This window comes from Giraffa tippelskirchi, chromosome 2 (assembly GCF_054371585.1).
Source record: "Giraffa tippelskirchi isolate mGirTip1 chromosome 2, T2T-mGirTip1v1.2.pri, whole genome shotgun sequence".
NCBI lineage: Eukaryota > Metazoa > Chordata > Mammalia > Artiodactyla > Giraffidae > Giraffa > Giraffa tippelskirchi.
This window is the reverse complement of record NC_137276.1, coordinates 147,612,233-147,628,324: the sequence shown is the minus strand read 5'-3', so window position 1 is coordinate 147,628,324 and position 16,092 is coordinate 147,612,233. Positions and strand designations below refer to the sequence as shown.

General features: G+C 36.9%; 1 protein-coding gene across 2 annotated transcripts in view; it reads right to left on the bottom strand.

The window, feature by feature from the left end:
- Nucleotides 1-2,476: 2,476 nt before the first annotated feature.
- The window catches only part of KCNMB2 (potassium calcium-activated channel subfamily M regulatory beta subunit 2), a 283,118-nt gene continuing 269,502 nt past the window's right edge, over nt 2,477-16,092 (bottom strand). For both annotated transcript variants that reach the window (XM_081570989.1, XM_081570990.1), the window contains one exon: nt 2,477-3,541. In XM_081570989.1, coding sequence (XP_081427115.1) covers nt 3,257-3,541 — 285 coding nt within the window. In that variant the 3' untranslated portion in view covers nt 2,477-3,256. The remainder of the gene's footprint in view (nt 3,542-16,092) is intronic.

The following is a 16,092-nucleotide window of genomic DNA, read 5'->3' as shown; positions in this document are numbered from 1 at the left end:
ACTGTCCCTATTGCTAGATGATCCCTGCTAAGGATTAGAATCCCTGCTAAGGATTATGCATTAGTGTGACTTTTGGGCATAATGACATTTTAAGCAAGTCTAACTCCAGTCAATCCTAAAGGAAATCAACCCTGAATATTCACTGGAAGGACTGGTGCTAAAGCTGAAGCTCCAATAGTTTGGTCATTTGATGCGAAGAGCCAACTCATTGGAAAAGACCCTGATGCTGGGAAAGGTTGAGGGCAAGAGGAGAAGGGGATGAGAGAGGATGAGATGGTTGGATGGTATCACTGACTCAATGGACATGAGTTTGAGCAAACTCAGGGAAATAGTGAAGGACAGGGAAGCCTGGTGTGCTGCAGTTCATGGGGTCACAAAGAGTTGGATACGACTTAGCGACTGAACAACAACAACTTCAAGAGACCATATACTACTAAAGGTTATACTATTAAATGACTTTTTCATTTTACTATTAATAGTAATAATTGCCATTTGGTGGGCATCTATTATATATTATATACAGTGCTAAGCATCTTATTTATACCTCCCTTGATTAAGCTTCATACCAACCCTCTGTAGATATTAATATTATCCAAACTGATATGGATTAAAGACCTGTTTTCTGTTTTGTTTTGTTTTTTTGTATCTATTATCTTGGTCCTTCCAGTAGATTATAAATTCATTCTTAAGAGAGAAGTCAGTGGTATACTTTGTAGTATTCCTTATAGTTGCTGCAAATGTGAAAGGGTAGAACAGGTACAGCTTAAAAATTGTCTGCTCAGTCCTGCTTCCCTTCCAAACCTCGTAAGTGTTATCTGAAAAACTCCAACGCCACGGGAATGAGTGCCACAATGCAAAAGCTACAAGCTCGGTATTTTCTCACTTCTCATCTTAGTATCTGTTGGGGAAGTTACTTAAAACATCTCTGTGCTTCAACATTCTCATCTGTAGGATGGGACAATAATAGTGTTCTCTTAATTGGATTGTTATAAAGATTAAGTTATCTAACACATGCAAAGCATTTAAAACATTATCAGCCTCAGTTCTTTCTCATTTAATAATGAGTATTTAGTTTTGTATATATTTAAATTACTCTAAGAGGTTGTTTCTTTATTGGAATTCAAGAAGGCACTAGTTAACTTCTTTCGGGTGTCGTTATTTTGAGATTTCTACAATCTTATCTGATACATCAGTTGGGAATTTTTAATAAAAAACCCAAAGGGAAAGAAAAATTAACTCACCTAATAATTTTACTTGCATGTGTTTCCCTCTTGGATCACTTGAAGGGAGCCCAAGATACATTAAAGGTTATAAATTTTTAGCTCTGTAGTCACAAAGATTTCTCTATTATCTTCAGAATTAAGTTTTTAAGATGAACTCGGAACTGAGTTTTCCATAATATTTTCCAGGTATTTATAATATCATGTGTATGTGCTTGAGAGTTAAAAAGGGAATGTTCTTTATAATCTCTTTGCTCAATCTCTCAGTCATGTCTGACTCTTTGTGATCCCATGGATCAATGTAGCCCACCAGGCTTCTCTGATCATGGGATTTCCCAGGCAAGAATACTGGAGTGGGTTGCATTCCTTCTCCAGGGGATCTTCCGAACCCAGGGTTTGAACCCAGGTCTTCGGCATTGCAGGCAGATTCTTTACTGCTGAGTCATCAGGGAAGTCAAAATAACTTTAAAAATAGTGAATGATAGGTTTTTGGACTACCTTGGGCTTATCAACTTAGAATGCAAGAGGTAGTGAAATCTTTCCAAGGTAACAGATTTTTTTTTAAGTTTTAGTTACACATTTGAAGTCCTGATTATACCCTATGGATTTATTTGTTTTTGAAAATCAAACTAAGAATTACAATATCACAGAATCCTTTCTATTTCATCAGGTTAGTTTCACTATTCATTCCACACATATGATTTGTAAAATTCTGCAATACCTAGAAAACCTTGATTATAAAAGGTACTTATATATAAAAAGGTACTTAAATATAGATGAGAAAGATAGGTATTTGTTCTTCTTCTGATGTTGATGTTAAATAAAAGATGGAATGTTTTTGTCTAAAACCAGTTCCTCATTTTCCTTCACCCTCCCCATTCTAAACACAATATGAATGGCAGTGTGAACAAAAGCTTCCTTTAAATCTGTTATTCAGTCCAAGTGTGTGTTAGGGAAAAAATTGTGTATAAAACCTAACAACAAAAAAGAGAATTGTAAATAGAAAAGTAAAGCATGTAGATGAGACAAATATTCTGTGCTATAATTTTAAAATCCCAATGGGGTATACTTGTCAGAAAGAGAGACTACATACTCATTAATTTAAACATGAATTCTCAAAAGCAATATTCCAACATGTTAATTTACCATGATAGATTTATCCATTGAAATCAGTCCACCAGTCTTGACCAGCAAGTAAGATCTTAATTTTAACAGTTCAATTGAAATGGAATAAAGATTTTCACACAAATATCTTAGTAACATAGACTTTTCTGGATTGTATTCAACATTGTCAGTTCACAGGTAATGAAACTCCTGGTAAATGTTAGCTTCTCACACAGTAGCAGGGTCTTACATGGAAAAAGGCTCTGTTCATTTTCTATTAAATCACAGGAAGAGATTATAGAATTGGTTAATGAAAACAGCTTATTTTTTGGAAATCAGTTAAAAAATCTAAAGTTATGAGTATAAAGTAATAAAAGAAAAAATAGCTGTTGGGATTCCCCTCTTCTTTACAGTGATATGGTAGAAATACAAGGAAAACGCACAACATCCTTTAGTTAGGAAATCTGGTCCCTTCACTTGCTACAGGGCTCAGTTTAGAGTAAGGAAAGAAAAAATATTTTTGGCTGCAGCTTTAGTAAACAATGAATGACAAAAAATATTGCAGAAATATCAAGAGATCTGACAGCTCTGAGCACAGACCTTGTCACGTTGACATTGCCTATATTCCTCCATAAAGCTTGGCAAATAAATAACTGAGCCCGATTTTGGCGGAAGGAGAGAAGGAAGTACTAGTTCCAGCATTGAACCAAGATTAAGAAAAAACCCAACCAACAAAAAACAGTTATTTCTTTTCCTGAATAATAAAGACATCATGTTTGCATATAGAACAGCTTTTGCATTATTGCTCTATGTATAAGAATATATTAAGGAACTCATAACAGACTACACATTACAAACTTAAGGTTCTTTGGTGAAGAATGAAAGAAAACAGTATTTGAGCTTTAAAGAAAATGATCTCATCCACTTTGATTTTATCTGTTGATCCGTTGGATCCTTTCACAGAGCAGGGAAAGATACTGTGTGAGTTTCACCATGGCAACAATTGCCACGCCCCCAGCCATCATACATGTTGGCCAAAAGAGTGAATGGAACAGCACGTTGGAACTGTAGAGTTTGGTTAGGATGACACTCTTCTGATTTCCTTCTGGGTCAGAGTAACAGGAGAAGTGTTGGTACTTCCTGAAGTTTTCCATGACAACATTCACCAGGGACATGGATTCTTCAAAATTTTTTCCACACTTAGGTATATAGGAGCACTGTGGAAAATGAGATAAACTGTCACCAAAAAATACTGTGTGTGTGTGTGTGTGTATGTATCTGGTACAAGGAGGAGTGTAGAGGCCAACTTAATGATATGTGAAATAACCATGATTTAAAAAAAATATATATTCAAACTAGTGCCTCCAGAAACTCTAATTAAGAACTCACACACTGATTAAAACAATGCTTTTAGGTATTTGACCAAGATGTACTTTGATAGCTCATTCATATGGTTTAAATATTGATTAAAATCAAATAACTCAAGTGCATTCATTTTGCCACAGCTAAGCATGGTGTTATTCTCCATTGAACATACTTTTCCACAGAACAGAGTGTCAACCTTTCATCGTATCTGTCCACAACTGTCCATGTAATATCAAAAGCTGCCAGTTCTCTCAGGGAAGGTAGTTTACTCTTGTCTTTTTTGGCTTGGCTTGATTATTTTCAATCAAATTACCTTGGCCGAGAAGACAGCTATACCCCTGATGAGCTGCTAAAAATGAATCTTGGAAAGTGTAGGGATATTGAATAGTTGAAGAGCTGTGATAAATGGTTCATGCCTAGTTAGCACTGACAAAGTAACTTTTTCCATAAAGCAAGGAAAAATAAAGCAGAATTAATTCAATTTACTCTTAAACTAGCACTCATCTGAGAATTTAAAATATCTTTTCTTTGATCTTTTCACCTGTTATCACTCTTGCTGTCTCTCTTCTATATGCCTCTCTTTTCTTTCCTATGTAATTATATCCTTTGATTTCTTTCTTTGTATCTCTCTTTGCTTTTTCCGCCCTGTCCCCTCCCGATGATATTGTTCCCCTCTATTCCCTCTTCCTGTTCTTTCTCCTTCTCCTCTCTCTCCTTCTTTGGGTACAGAAGGAATAAGGAACTTTGTAGTTTTTCTTACTATTTATAGATATGTTTTTGCATATATTTTCCTAAATTAAAAAGCATACTGAGTGAAATAAGTCAGACAGAGAAGGAAAAATATTGTATGATATTGCTTATATGTGGAATCTAAAAAATGGTATAAATGAACTGATTTATAAAACAGAAGTAGAGTTACAGATGTAGGAAACCATCTTATGATTACCAGGGAGGAAGAAGGAGGGAAATAAATTGGGAGGTTGGGACTGAAATATATACACTACTATATAGAAAACAGATAACTTATAAGGACCTACTATATAGCACAGGGAACTCTACTCAATACTCTATAAGGATGTATATGGGAAAAGGACCTTAAAAAAGAGTAGATATATGTATAACTCATTCACTTTACCATACAACAGAAAGTAATACAATATTGTAAATTAACTATACTCCAATTTAAAAAAAAAAGCAGTCTCTAAGGAGATGAAATCTCTGTGACCCTCTTCCTTGGTCTGTAGATGAGCAGTGAAAAAAACTGATATAATGATGAATCTATTTTTTAAAAAAGTTAGGAAAAAAGTGATTTAAGGCGCTTCTCTGGGAGATACATGGGCCTTGGTTAAGTCTTTACCCTCTTTATGGTAGGAAAGGGTTTTTATTGCCTCCCAATAGGAAAAAAATTCCTATTCCTTGTTATACACATTATAAAATGGTTAATTTAATTGATTTATCTGAATTAAGATGGTTAGTGACAAGATTGCTGATAAACTGATATTTTAATGTTAATTAGAAAATTATGCCACATCATTAAAACAGTTATTCTCTGTTGAAAAATTGTCATACTACAATGACTTCATGAAAAAAACCCATATATCTTACTGATATTACCAGTTTATAAGATGTGATTTAAATATTGACAACCATGACTTTTACAGTGTCACTGGCACTCCTAGGATTGTACAGTACTGTACACAACTCATAGGACTGCATAAAGAGACACAGATGAAGTGAGCTGTTGGTGAACTTTGAGGGACGCTGATGGAAGTTTTGGGGCAGGATTCTGGAATTCCAGACACCAATTTAGACTTGTATATCTCACAGAAAGGAAATAGAAAAGAAATGGAATGAGTTTTGCTAATGGAGTATGTTTGAATGACTCTTTCCCCTGATTAAGTGGGTATTCTGGCACCTCAAATTTCTTTTTTACTGTGCAATAATGATTGGATTATTTCTCTTTAGACATCAGGAAGATTCTGCAATTAGTTAAGAAAGGAGGATGCGCATACTGATATTTATCGTAAACAAGGCTTAATGCTCTCATACAAGGGCTGGTTGATACTTTCAGATTTAATCAGCTAAGAATAAATGTGAGTACATTCATAAATGTGAGTACTGCAGAGACCTGGTACTAGCACAACATTAAGGGGTCTGAAAGTGTCCCCAAGAAAGCAGAATTTCTCAGTGAGTTATAACTTAGTATGAAAATTGGCCTATGACTGCCGTGAAACAATTTTCTACCAGTTGGATGCTTTCTGAATCAAAAGGGTTTAAAGTAATAAGGGGATACCTTTATATTTTTCCTCCTTCAGAGCTGCCCAGATCATGTCTATAATTTATTTTTAATGCTTTGATTCAGAAAGCATTAAAAAAATTTAAAGACATTTGTGGTTGAATTAAAAATGAGCCACTTTAGAATATAAATGCATCAGGCTTCTTTATATTTTGGTGCCAAGAGAGTTTATAGTAGTAGTTTTAGTGGCTAACAATACTAAGTTATTGAAATGATCTCAATAAAAATGGCATTCCATTTAAAATAGAGTTTTTTCATTTCTCATGCTCATGTGAATTGACTTAAATTTTTTTTTGGATAAATGTTTATCAGCCAATGACAATAATTTTGTCACTACATAAGAGTCTTCCAGATACAATGAGATATAAATTACTTTTGAGACCATTTAGCAAGGCTGTAATACAGAAGTTGCTTTATTAAAGTTTGAAGCCATCAAGATCTCAAATGCATGTTTGGACTAGCCAGATGAGGCATGTCCCATATGGCTGGATGTGGGTCCTTATGGCCAGTGGCACTTAGAAATGCAGCTCCATGTTATTAGTGGAGAAAAGATTCCTCTGCTCTTGTGCTTTTAGCTTTTTCTAACCATGCCACCCTCCACCTTTCAACACTCATAAACTGCCTCCCACTAGACTAATATTATCCCTGATAATTCTACCATATGTCAATCATTCATTTGTTTTTATTATTGGTGAGACCTTCTTTTGTGCTTGTGAATGTATGAGGTAGTATAACAAGCCCCTGACATGTCATCAGGAGATCTAGTTACTGTGTTACTGTGTTTCCACAAGCAAGTTACTTGGCTTGTTGATGCCTCAGAATCAACTTCTTTATCTGTATAATGTGGTTATATTATATATATAATATATATATTAAGCTATTAATTAATGTTATATAGAATTAATTATTGTATATATTTATGCCAGGAGCCTTCCTGGCAGGAGTGTGTGAGGGTTAAATTATGAATATGCATAAAGCCTCAATAAGTTTTTACTAATAAATTTTTTATTGAAATGTCCCATTTGTCTGTATGATCGATAAAGTCTTTAACCACATGCCCCACACTAAAGTACAAAAACTTTAAGGATGGTAAAATGACTAGTTATATGGATTTCACAGGAACAGACTTGTTTGATAACTCTTGTCACGTGTTGCTTGTTTTTGTGTTCAAAGAGATCTGACATTATGCTAAACCTTACATTAGGATTCTAGATTTCTGCTTCACAGTATAGCCATGTGTTTGTTTCTAAGACTGGTATGAATTTGGGGTAAGGATTTAGTGATCTTATGATTTCATCCTTTATGTGATTAGTTTAGAGTATGTAGAATGCATTTCAAGAAATGAAAATTTGAGTAAGTGATCTATGCTTAGTTGGAAAAATGTAATGTAGATTGAAAAGGTAAAAATCCTGGAGTTCTTTAATCATTCTTTTTTGATGGGAAGTGTGGTCTAGGAAAAATTTTATTTTAGGGTGCATGATATATAACACAAAGGAACATAGGAATAATAATTTTATATACATAAGACACTTGCAGAATACACAGAAGAACTATACAAAAAAGATCTTCATGACCCAGATAATCATGATGGTGTGATCACTCACCTAGAACCAGACATCCTGGAATGTGAAGTCAAGTGGGCCTTAGGAAGCATCACTATGAACAAAGCTAGTGGAGATGATGGAATTCCAGTCGAGCTATTTCAAATCCTAAAAGATGATGCTGTTAAAGTGCTGCACTCAATATGCCAGCAAATTTGGAAGACTCAGAAGTGGCCACAGGACTGGAAAAGGTCAGTTTTCATTCCAATCCCAAAGAAAGGCAATGCCAAAGAATGTTCAAACTACCACACAGTTGCACTCATCTCACATGTTTAGCAAAGTAATGCTCAAAATTCTCCAAGCCAGGCTTCAACAGTACATGAACTGTGAACTTTCCAGATGTTCAAGCTAGATTTAGAAAAGGCAGAGGAACCAGAGATAAAATTGCCAACATTTTTGTATCATCGAAAAAGCAAGAGCATTCCAGAAAAACATCTATTTCTGCTTTATTGACTATGCCAAAGCCTTTGACTGTGTGGATCACAGCAAACTGGAAAATTCTTCAAGAGATGGGAATACCAGACCATCTGACCTGACTCTTGAGAAACCTGTATGCAGGTCAGGAAGCAACAGTTAGAACTGGACATAGAACAGCAGACTGGTAGCAAATAGGAAAAGGAGTACGTCAAGGCTGTATATTGTCACCCTGCTTATTTAACTTATATGAAGAGTATATCATGAGAAATACTGGACTGGATGGAGCACAAGCTGGAATCAAGATTGCTGGGAGAAATATCAATAGCCTCCGATATGCAGATGACACCACCCTTATGGCAGAAAGTGAAGAAGAACTGAAGAGCCTCTTGATGAAAGTGGAAGAAGAGAGTGAAAAAGTTGGCTTAAAACTTCAACATTCAGAAAACTAAGATCATGGCCTCTGGTCCCATCACTTCATGGCAAATAGATGGGGAAACAATGGAAACAGTGACAGACTTTATTTTTTGGGGCTCGAAAATCACTGCAGATGTATCAATGACTGCAGCCATGAAATTAAAAGATGCTTGCTCCTTGGAAGAAAAGTTATGACCAACCTAGACAGCATATTAAAAAGCAGAGACGTTTCTTTGCCAACATAAGTCTGTCTGGTCAAAGCTACAGTTTTTCCAGTAGCCATGTACGGATGTGAGAATTGGACTATAAAGAAAGCTAAGCACCGAAGAATTGATGCTTTTGAACTGTGGTGTTGGAGAAGACTCTTGAGAGGCCTTTGAACTGCAAGGAGGTCCAACCAGTCCATCCTAAAGGAAATCAATCCTGAATATTCATTGGAAGGACTGATGTTGAAGCTGAAGCTCCAATACTTTGGCCACCTGATGTGAAGAACTGACTCATTTGAAAAGACTCTGATGCTGGGAAAGATTGAAGGTGGGAGGAGAAGGGGACGACAGAGGATGAGATGGTTGGATGGCAACACCGACTCAATGGGCATGAATTGAATAAACTCTGGGAGTTGGTGATGGACAGGGAGGCCTGGCATGCTGTAGTCCATGCGTTCGCAAAGAGTAGGACATGACTGAGCGACTGAACTGAAGTGAAGACACTTGCATACCACTTAAAATTTGTTCATATATATATATATATATATATATATTTCTTTCTTTCTTGTTATTTTTTCCTTTAACATGGCTATAGGCCCTTCTTTTGTGGCTAACGTATGACTATAGAGGGGCTTCCCTGGTGGCTCACATGGTAAAGAAGCTGCATGTAATGCCAGGAGACCTGGGTTCCATCCCTGGGGCGGGAAGATCCTCTGGAGAAGGGAAGGGATACCCACTCCGGTATTCTTGCCTGGAGAATTCGATGGAAAGAGGAGCCTGTTGGGCTATACAGTCCATGGGATTGCAAAGAGTTGGAGACAACTGAGCAACTAACAGTATGACTATAGAAGTGAAGTGAAGTGAAGTGAAGTCGCTCAGTCGTGTCCGACTCTTTGCGACCCCATGGACTGTAGCCTACTAGGTTTCTCCATCCATGGGATTTTCCAGGCAAGAATACTGGAGTGGGTTGCCATTTCCTTTGAAACCTAGCAAAACTCTGAGGCAGCCATTCAGGGGAAGATTTAGACTCATATATTCTTCTCAATCCTGAATTCTGTTAGTAAAATTTGTGCTTTCCCCAATCTCTTAAATTCTATTTAGTATTGAAAATACAGAGATGGCCCCACAGCATGACCTTTCATCTTCCAGCTGAGGAAACCTGGGTCCTGTCACCTTCTTCTGACTGTCCTTTCCCTTCCAACAAAGATCCAGCAACTGCATCTTCTCTTCGGTTCTTTGGAAAAGAACTGAAAGTTTTTGTTTCTTAGCCTCCCTTCCAGAATCTTTCACACGTATAGAGTTATTTTTATTCTTATGATGGACAGAAGTTTTGAGAGAGTACCTGTTGGGTGTTTGCTTAGACATGCTTCACTAGGCAAGTGTGAAGCAAAAAGTGACAGGCCTTCAACCCAAAAATGAAAGCCATGGGGATGAGCGTGGGCAGTAGGAGGGGGATGTTTGGCTGGATAACCTCACTGGTCAGCCTCCTTTTCCTTATGACAGTAGGAAGGGAGCTGTCAATTCTCAAGATCACCTCAGGGAAAGGGTTTGTTCTCCATTTGTTCTTTTATTAAAAAAAAAAAAAAGACAAAAAAAAATAAAAAGGCAGTGTCTTATTTTGGAGAGGAGTTAAGTTGAATGAAATCTAATGAATACTCTTTGAGTATCTCTAAAGTACCAGGTTGAGTGCTGGGCATAGGCATGAAAAACATAAACAATTTGAAACAGATCATTAGAGAGAAATAGGACAAAGGCAGGAGGGATGAAATGGGACAGCAATGAGGCTGAAAAGCCTCTCAGTAAAAACTCTACATGTCACAGAAGGTGACATGAAAGTGAAAGTCATTCAGTCATGTCTGACTCTCTTTGACCCCATAGACTGTAGCCCACCAGGCTCCTCTGTCCATCAAATTCTCCGGCAAGAATACTGGAGTGGGTAGCCTTTCCCTTCTCCAAGGGATCTTCACCCAGGGATTGAACGTGGGTCTCCTGCATTGCAGGCAGATTCTTTACCCTCTGAGCCACTAAGGGAGACCCTACACTTCACAGAGGTGGGCCACAAATTTGCTCTCAGAACTCTGTGGTGTCTAGGGTATCCTAGTTCACAATGCCTATGAGATATAAACAAACGCATTGCTCATGTGAAACATAAATATTCTTGGTTCCGAAGTCAGATAGGACTTCTTCAGTGTCCTAAAACAGTGAGTGTTGTATCCATGTTTATTAAACACACATGGTGTGCCAGGCTTTGTGTTCTGTGCTGGAGAAGTAGACATAATCCCTACATTAAAGTGATGTAGAGATGCCCAACTGTCTTAGAACACTCTGGCCCACAGGGATATTCTGAACTTTTGAGTTCTTTGAACCCTAGTGATGGACAGAGGAGATGAAAGAGTAAACTGGGATGTTATTTTCATTCCCGTTTGAGACTTCTTGCTCCTTACCATCACTTTTAAAAAAGTGAATCTCACAAAATCTAGTTTAGACTTTAAGATTGCACTTGTAATATCTGCTTGATTTTGGCAAGTGGGGCTGTTTGAAATGTTTCGTAGAGGAGAGGAAAACAGTATTCAGTCTGCTATGTGATATGGTTTCCTGCAGCATTGAGATACAGATCCCTCAAGAGAGGTTTTCCTTTTCTGTGTTTCCTGGAGCTTTCACATTTGTTATGGCATTTCTGCTTGATGTAGAGTAGAGGGGAAGCTTAAAAGACCCAGGAAATACACTAATAGGAGCCATGTGGAGCCTCAGGATTAGTCAGTAACCACAGTAGATTGAACCAGGGAGCATTCACATCCATGATGTGTCCAATTAGGCCTTGATAAAGTCAGATATCAAATCTGACCTTGCCCTTCACCTTGCTCCTCTTTCTCAGCAATGGAAAGAATTAGGTTCATTTTCCAGGTTTTTCTTCTTGATGCTCAGTGCAAGCTGTTTGGGGGAATATTCTTCCCTCCATTTCTGCATAAAGATGCCCTTAGCTGTGCCACAATTCACTTTTGGTGAGTAGTAACTAAACTTTGTCAATCACAGAATCATTTCTGAATCTATGGTCCATAGGCAGCTTCAGCAAATATCCAATAAATATTCCTAAGTTTAAGGTCCTAATTATGGGGATGTCGTATGTCAAATTTCCAGGCACATTTCCCCCCTCTCTTTTCAGGGTGCACTTCTGTCTAATATCCATTCTGTGTAAACTGGTGTTGAATATACAACTTTGTCCCTATGGAACACAGATAGTTCTATTCCTTGCTCATGGGCTTTTACTTGATCCTAAGCACCTCTTGGCATATGATGGGATGGCATGGATTCTCACCTATTCACTAAAATGTACCATCAGAAGGGTAAATATTTCATAGAATTTATAATTTTTAAAGCGCTTATCTTTACTCTCTCAAGAGAATGTGATGTTTTGCTTTTTAAGAGATATGTTGAGGTAAAGAGATTTAGTTTTAATTTAGACCTAAGTTGTGAATGTGTGACTTTGGGCAAATTATTTCATTTTCTGAGTTCAGCTTCATTTGTGAAGTGGTGATAGTAGTGGTACCTAATATGTGGGATTGCTGCTGCATTTAACAAGTGAGTTCATATAAAATATTTAGTCTTATACAGTGCCTGGCACATTGTAAGCTCTTGATAAAATATGGCTATTATTACTTTAGGAGTAGGGTTTTAGTCAGGATTAAATGAGGTGATTTTTATAAAGTTCTTAGCCTAGTGCTGGCACTTAGTATATCATAGACACTTAGTAAATGTGGGTCCCTCTTTTTCTCTCATTTAGATTCTCAACCTCACTTTATTTTCTTCCCTTTTATCCTTATCCTACTAAATGCTGTGCAGAGGAACTCAGTGCTTACAAGCTTTGATTAAAATTTTAGAATCTCCCAGCATTCAAGATAAAAGCTAAACGAAATCAAAAGCAGTGGTTCTGCCACTGTTTGGAGACGGTTTGAGTCGTCACACATGGAGGAGGATGATGTTAGTCTTCTAGTGGGTAAAAGTCAGGGATGCTGCTAAATATCCTACAACCTACAGATCAGGTCTCCACCCTTCTCTCACAGACAGCAAAGTAATATTCCACCCCAGATGTTAATAGTCCTGAGGTTGAGAAATTCTGGTCCAAATATGTATACTCTCTGCATGTGGGGAAACCAGAAAGCTTCAGAGTGGGTGACAGAATGAGGGGTGATGTTGAGTTTGGAGCTTTAAGTAATTGGCTAATTCATACAAGTTATTCTCCACTCAGAATAGCTGTCTTCTTATTATAATTATATATATATATATATGTATTGTGCTTGTGTGTGTGCTAAGTTGCTTCAGTCATGTCTGACTCTTTGCGACCCTATAGACCTTAAAGTAGCCCTCCAGGCTCCTCTGTCCATGGGATTTCCCAGGCAAGAATACTGGAGTGGGTTGCCGTTTCCTTCTCCATGGGATCTTCCTGACCCAGGGATAGAATCCCCATCTGTTACATCTCCTGCATTGGCAGGTGGATTCTTTACCACTAGTGCCACCTGGGAAGCCCATATAGTATTATATGAAATATCAAAAATGGGTATATTTTCTGGTTTTGCACAAAAATTCATTTGAAATATTCTCTTAAACCAGATGGGCACTTTGGGGAATCCCTGGTAGGTAAACAAAGTTTTAACCTCTCAAAGGAGATCAGCATTGAGAAGTTTAACAACCGCAGTGAATCAATACTCAGCCACTTTTATGATCCCAGTGACAGCCTTGTTGCCAGGAGAGGCAGGGGCCCTTGAACCTACTTGCAGCTCCTAGAGATTGTTAGTCAGTCAGTTGCTCCACCAGAGCATGCCAGCTTACCAGCTTAAGCAGCTTCAGTTGTACTAGTGGCAAGAGGTTGGTCACTGAGTTTAAAAGCTAAAGAAAAAGAATATATGAGAGAGTGTGAAAATTTAAAAGTAAAATCCTTTTGTATCTCATTCTATAAAGAAGCAGAAAGCTTGACTGATATCTCTTTGCCTCCTGTTGTCTCAAATCAAACATTGTCAGTTGTGTGCCTTATGTATCAGTAAAACCATGCCCATTCGTTAGTAACTATAGGAAAGGTTACTATTTTTGATGGGCTTGGGGAATAGTAGTAGGAAGGAGAGGTGAAGATAGAGAATATTTTAATTTTCTCCCCAGAAATGTTCTGTATGTTTCTCATGCTACCTTAAGATCATGGTTTAGTGACCTTTTGACACGGTAATAACTGTATTTTCAATGTACGTATTATACTTCTGATTAGAAGCAGAGGACAGCTAACCAGAGAGTGAAGAATCACTGGGCCAAGAAGGTGAGCCTACTGTTTGGTGTTACCTTTCCCCTTGGAGCATCTGCTGATTCTAAAAGGGGCTGATATCCCAGAAGGCTGGATGGAATTTTTGATAGCCTTGTAGAGCTAGGGGCAGGAATTATCATTACAGCCTATCAAATGTGGGCCCATATTCACTTTGGGTTGGGACACTTCAAGGCTGCATCCTAGAAGTGACAGTCAAGCTGAAGAAGATAGATCCTCACAGGGACTTCCGCTCAAACTTGAATATTTCAGTTTATGTAGTCAGAATGAGGTGATCATGATTTGTACCTAGGGGCCTTGCAGAAGCAAATGGAAATAAGTTTTGGAAAAGATGAAATTATGACATGAACCTAGGCTTAAAATTGTTTTTATAAATAATTTTTCAGGTACGATGTCTGACGTCTAGTAAAAAATAGCCAGACATTACAATGCAGCATGAAAACAATCAAGAAACAAAAAATAGAAGAGGCCCATAGGGTCTTCAGATTTCCTTAAGTCATCAAAATAAACTTTAAAATAACCACAATTTTACTTTCCATGCTGAAGAATTTAAAAGACAAAAATTAAAATATTGCAGAAAACTAGAAAGTATAAAATAAGATTGAAACGGGTATTCTAGAAATGAAAAATACAGTAAGAAATTAAGAGCTCAATGGATTATGGGTTTAATGATAGATTTGTCAGAGCTGAGGAAAGAATTGCAAATCAGAAGATAGGTCAATATCTAGAAAGAAGCACAGAGAGACAAAAGGAGGGAAAATACTAAAGAGACAGGGAGATATACAGGGGATACAATGAGAATGCCTAACATGGTCCATTGGAGTCTAAAAAGGAGAAGCAGGAAAGAATGAGAGCAGAGGAAATATTTGATGAGATAATGACTGAAGACCCCCTAAAACTGTCAAAGAACATCAAGGAACAGCGGGAGAGGCCCTTGGAACACTAAGCAGATAGAAATAAATGTTCACTTTGGCACATAGCAGTAGTTCAACTGTGAAGAATTAAAGAAAATAATCTTTAAAGCAGACCAAGATTACTGTCAAAGAAGTAGCAATTAGACTGAGAGCTGATTTCCAAATAGTTATAATTCTTACCAGAAGACAATGGAATGTTTTCAACGTACAGGAACAAAGAAACAGCCAAGTTAGAATTATAAACTCAATGAATAGATTCTTTGAGAATGAAAAGAAAATATTTTCAGACAAATGAATACTTTCAGAGATTTCTTTAGAGAAGATATTGTACTAAATATTAAAGAATGTTCTTCAGGAAGTAGAAAAAAATGATCCAGATAGAAGACCAAAGATAAAAGAAGGAATGAAGAATAAGGAAATGGAAAATGATGGGGCACATCTAAATAGAAACTACTATATACAAAAGCAATATAATGTCTACATGGGCCTAAGGTACATATAGAATAAAAATGATAATATGTAACTTGAGAAGAGAATAAATGAAGGTAAAATGTTTTAATATCCTTGATTAGTCAAGATTTCAAGTTGTAATGACTGGTTAAACACTAAAAGAACAGTAACAGAACAGATAACTTCCAAGAAAATAGAGGGGAAAATGGAATCATAAAAATAATCCAGTGAAGAAAGGGTGGTCTTTTCATAAATGGACTTGGGCAAATGATTGTTCATATGAATAAAAAGAAAATCTAGAAACTTGACTTTTGCATAAAAATCAATTCCAGGCAGATTGTACTCAAAATGTGAAAGAAAAAAAAATAACATTTCCAGAAGATAATTTGGGAGAATGGCTTCATGACTTCTGGATAGGCAAAGACTTTTTAAACAGACAGCAGGACAGTCAAATGAAAAAATAGAAAGAAAAGGAGAGAAAGAAAGAGGAAGAGAAACAAGAGAGAAAGGAAAAAAGAAAAGAAAAATAAAAATTGACAAGGACAAGATTTGGTTGCACTAAACTTAGAAACTTCTTTCATTCAAATTCATCATTAAGAGAGTGAAAAGACAACATTTCATATCCAGAGAAGATATTTGCAACACAACAATCAAGGAAGGCTTGCATCTAGATTTAAAGAATTCCTATAATGAATACTAAGAAGAAGCAATCCAATGGAATCAATTCAATAGAAAACAAGGGACTTGAACAGACATTATACAAAAAAAGATATTGAAAATGCCAATAAATGAATGAAAAG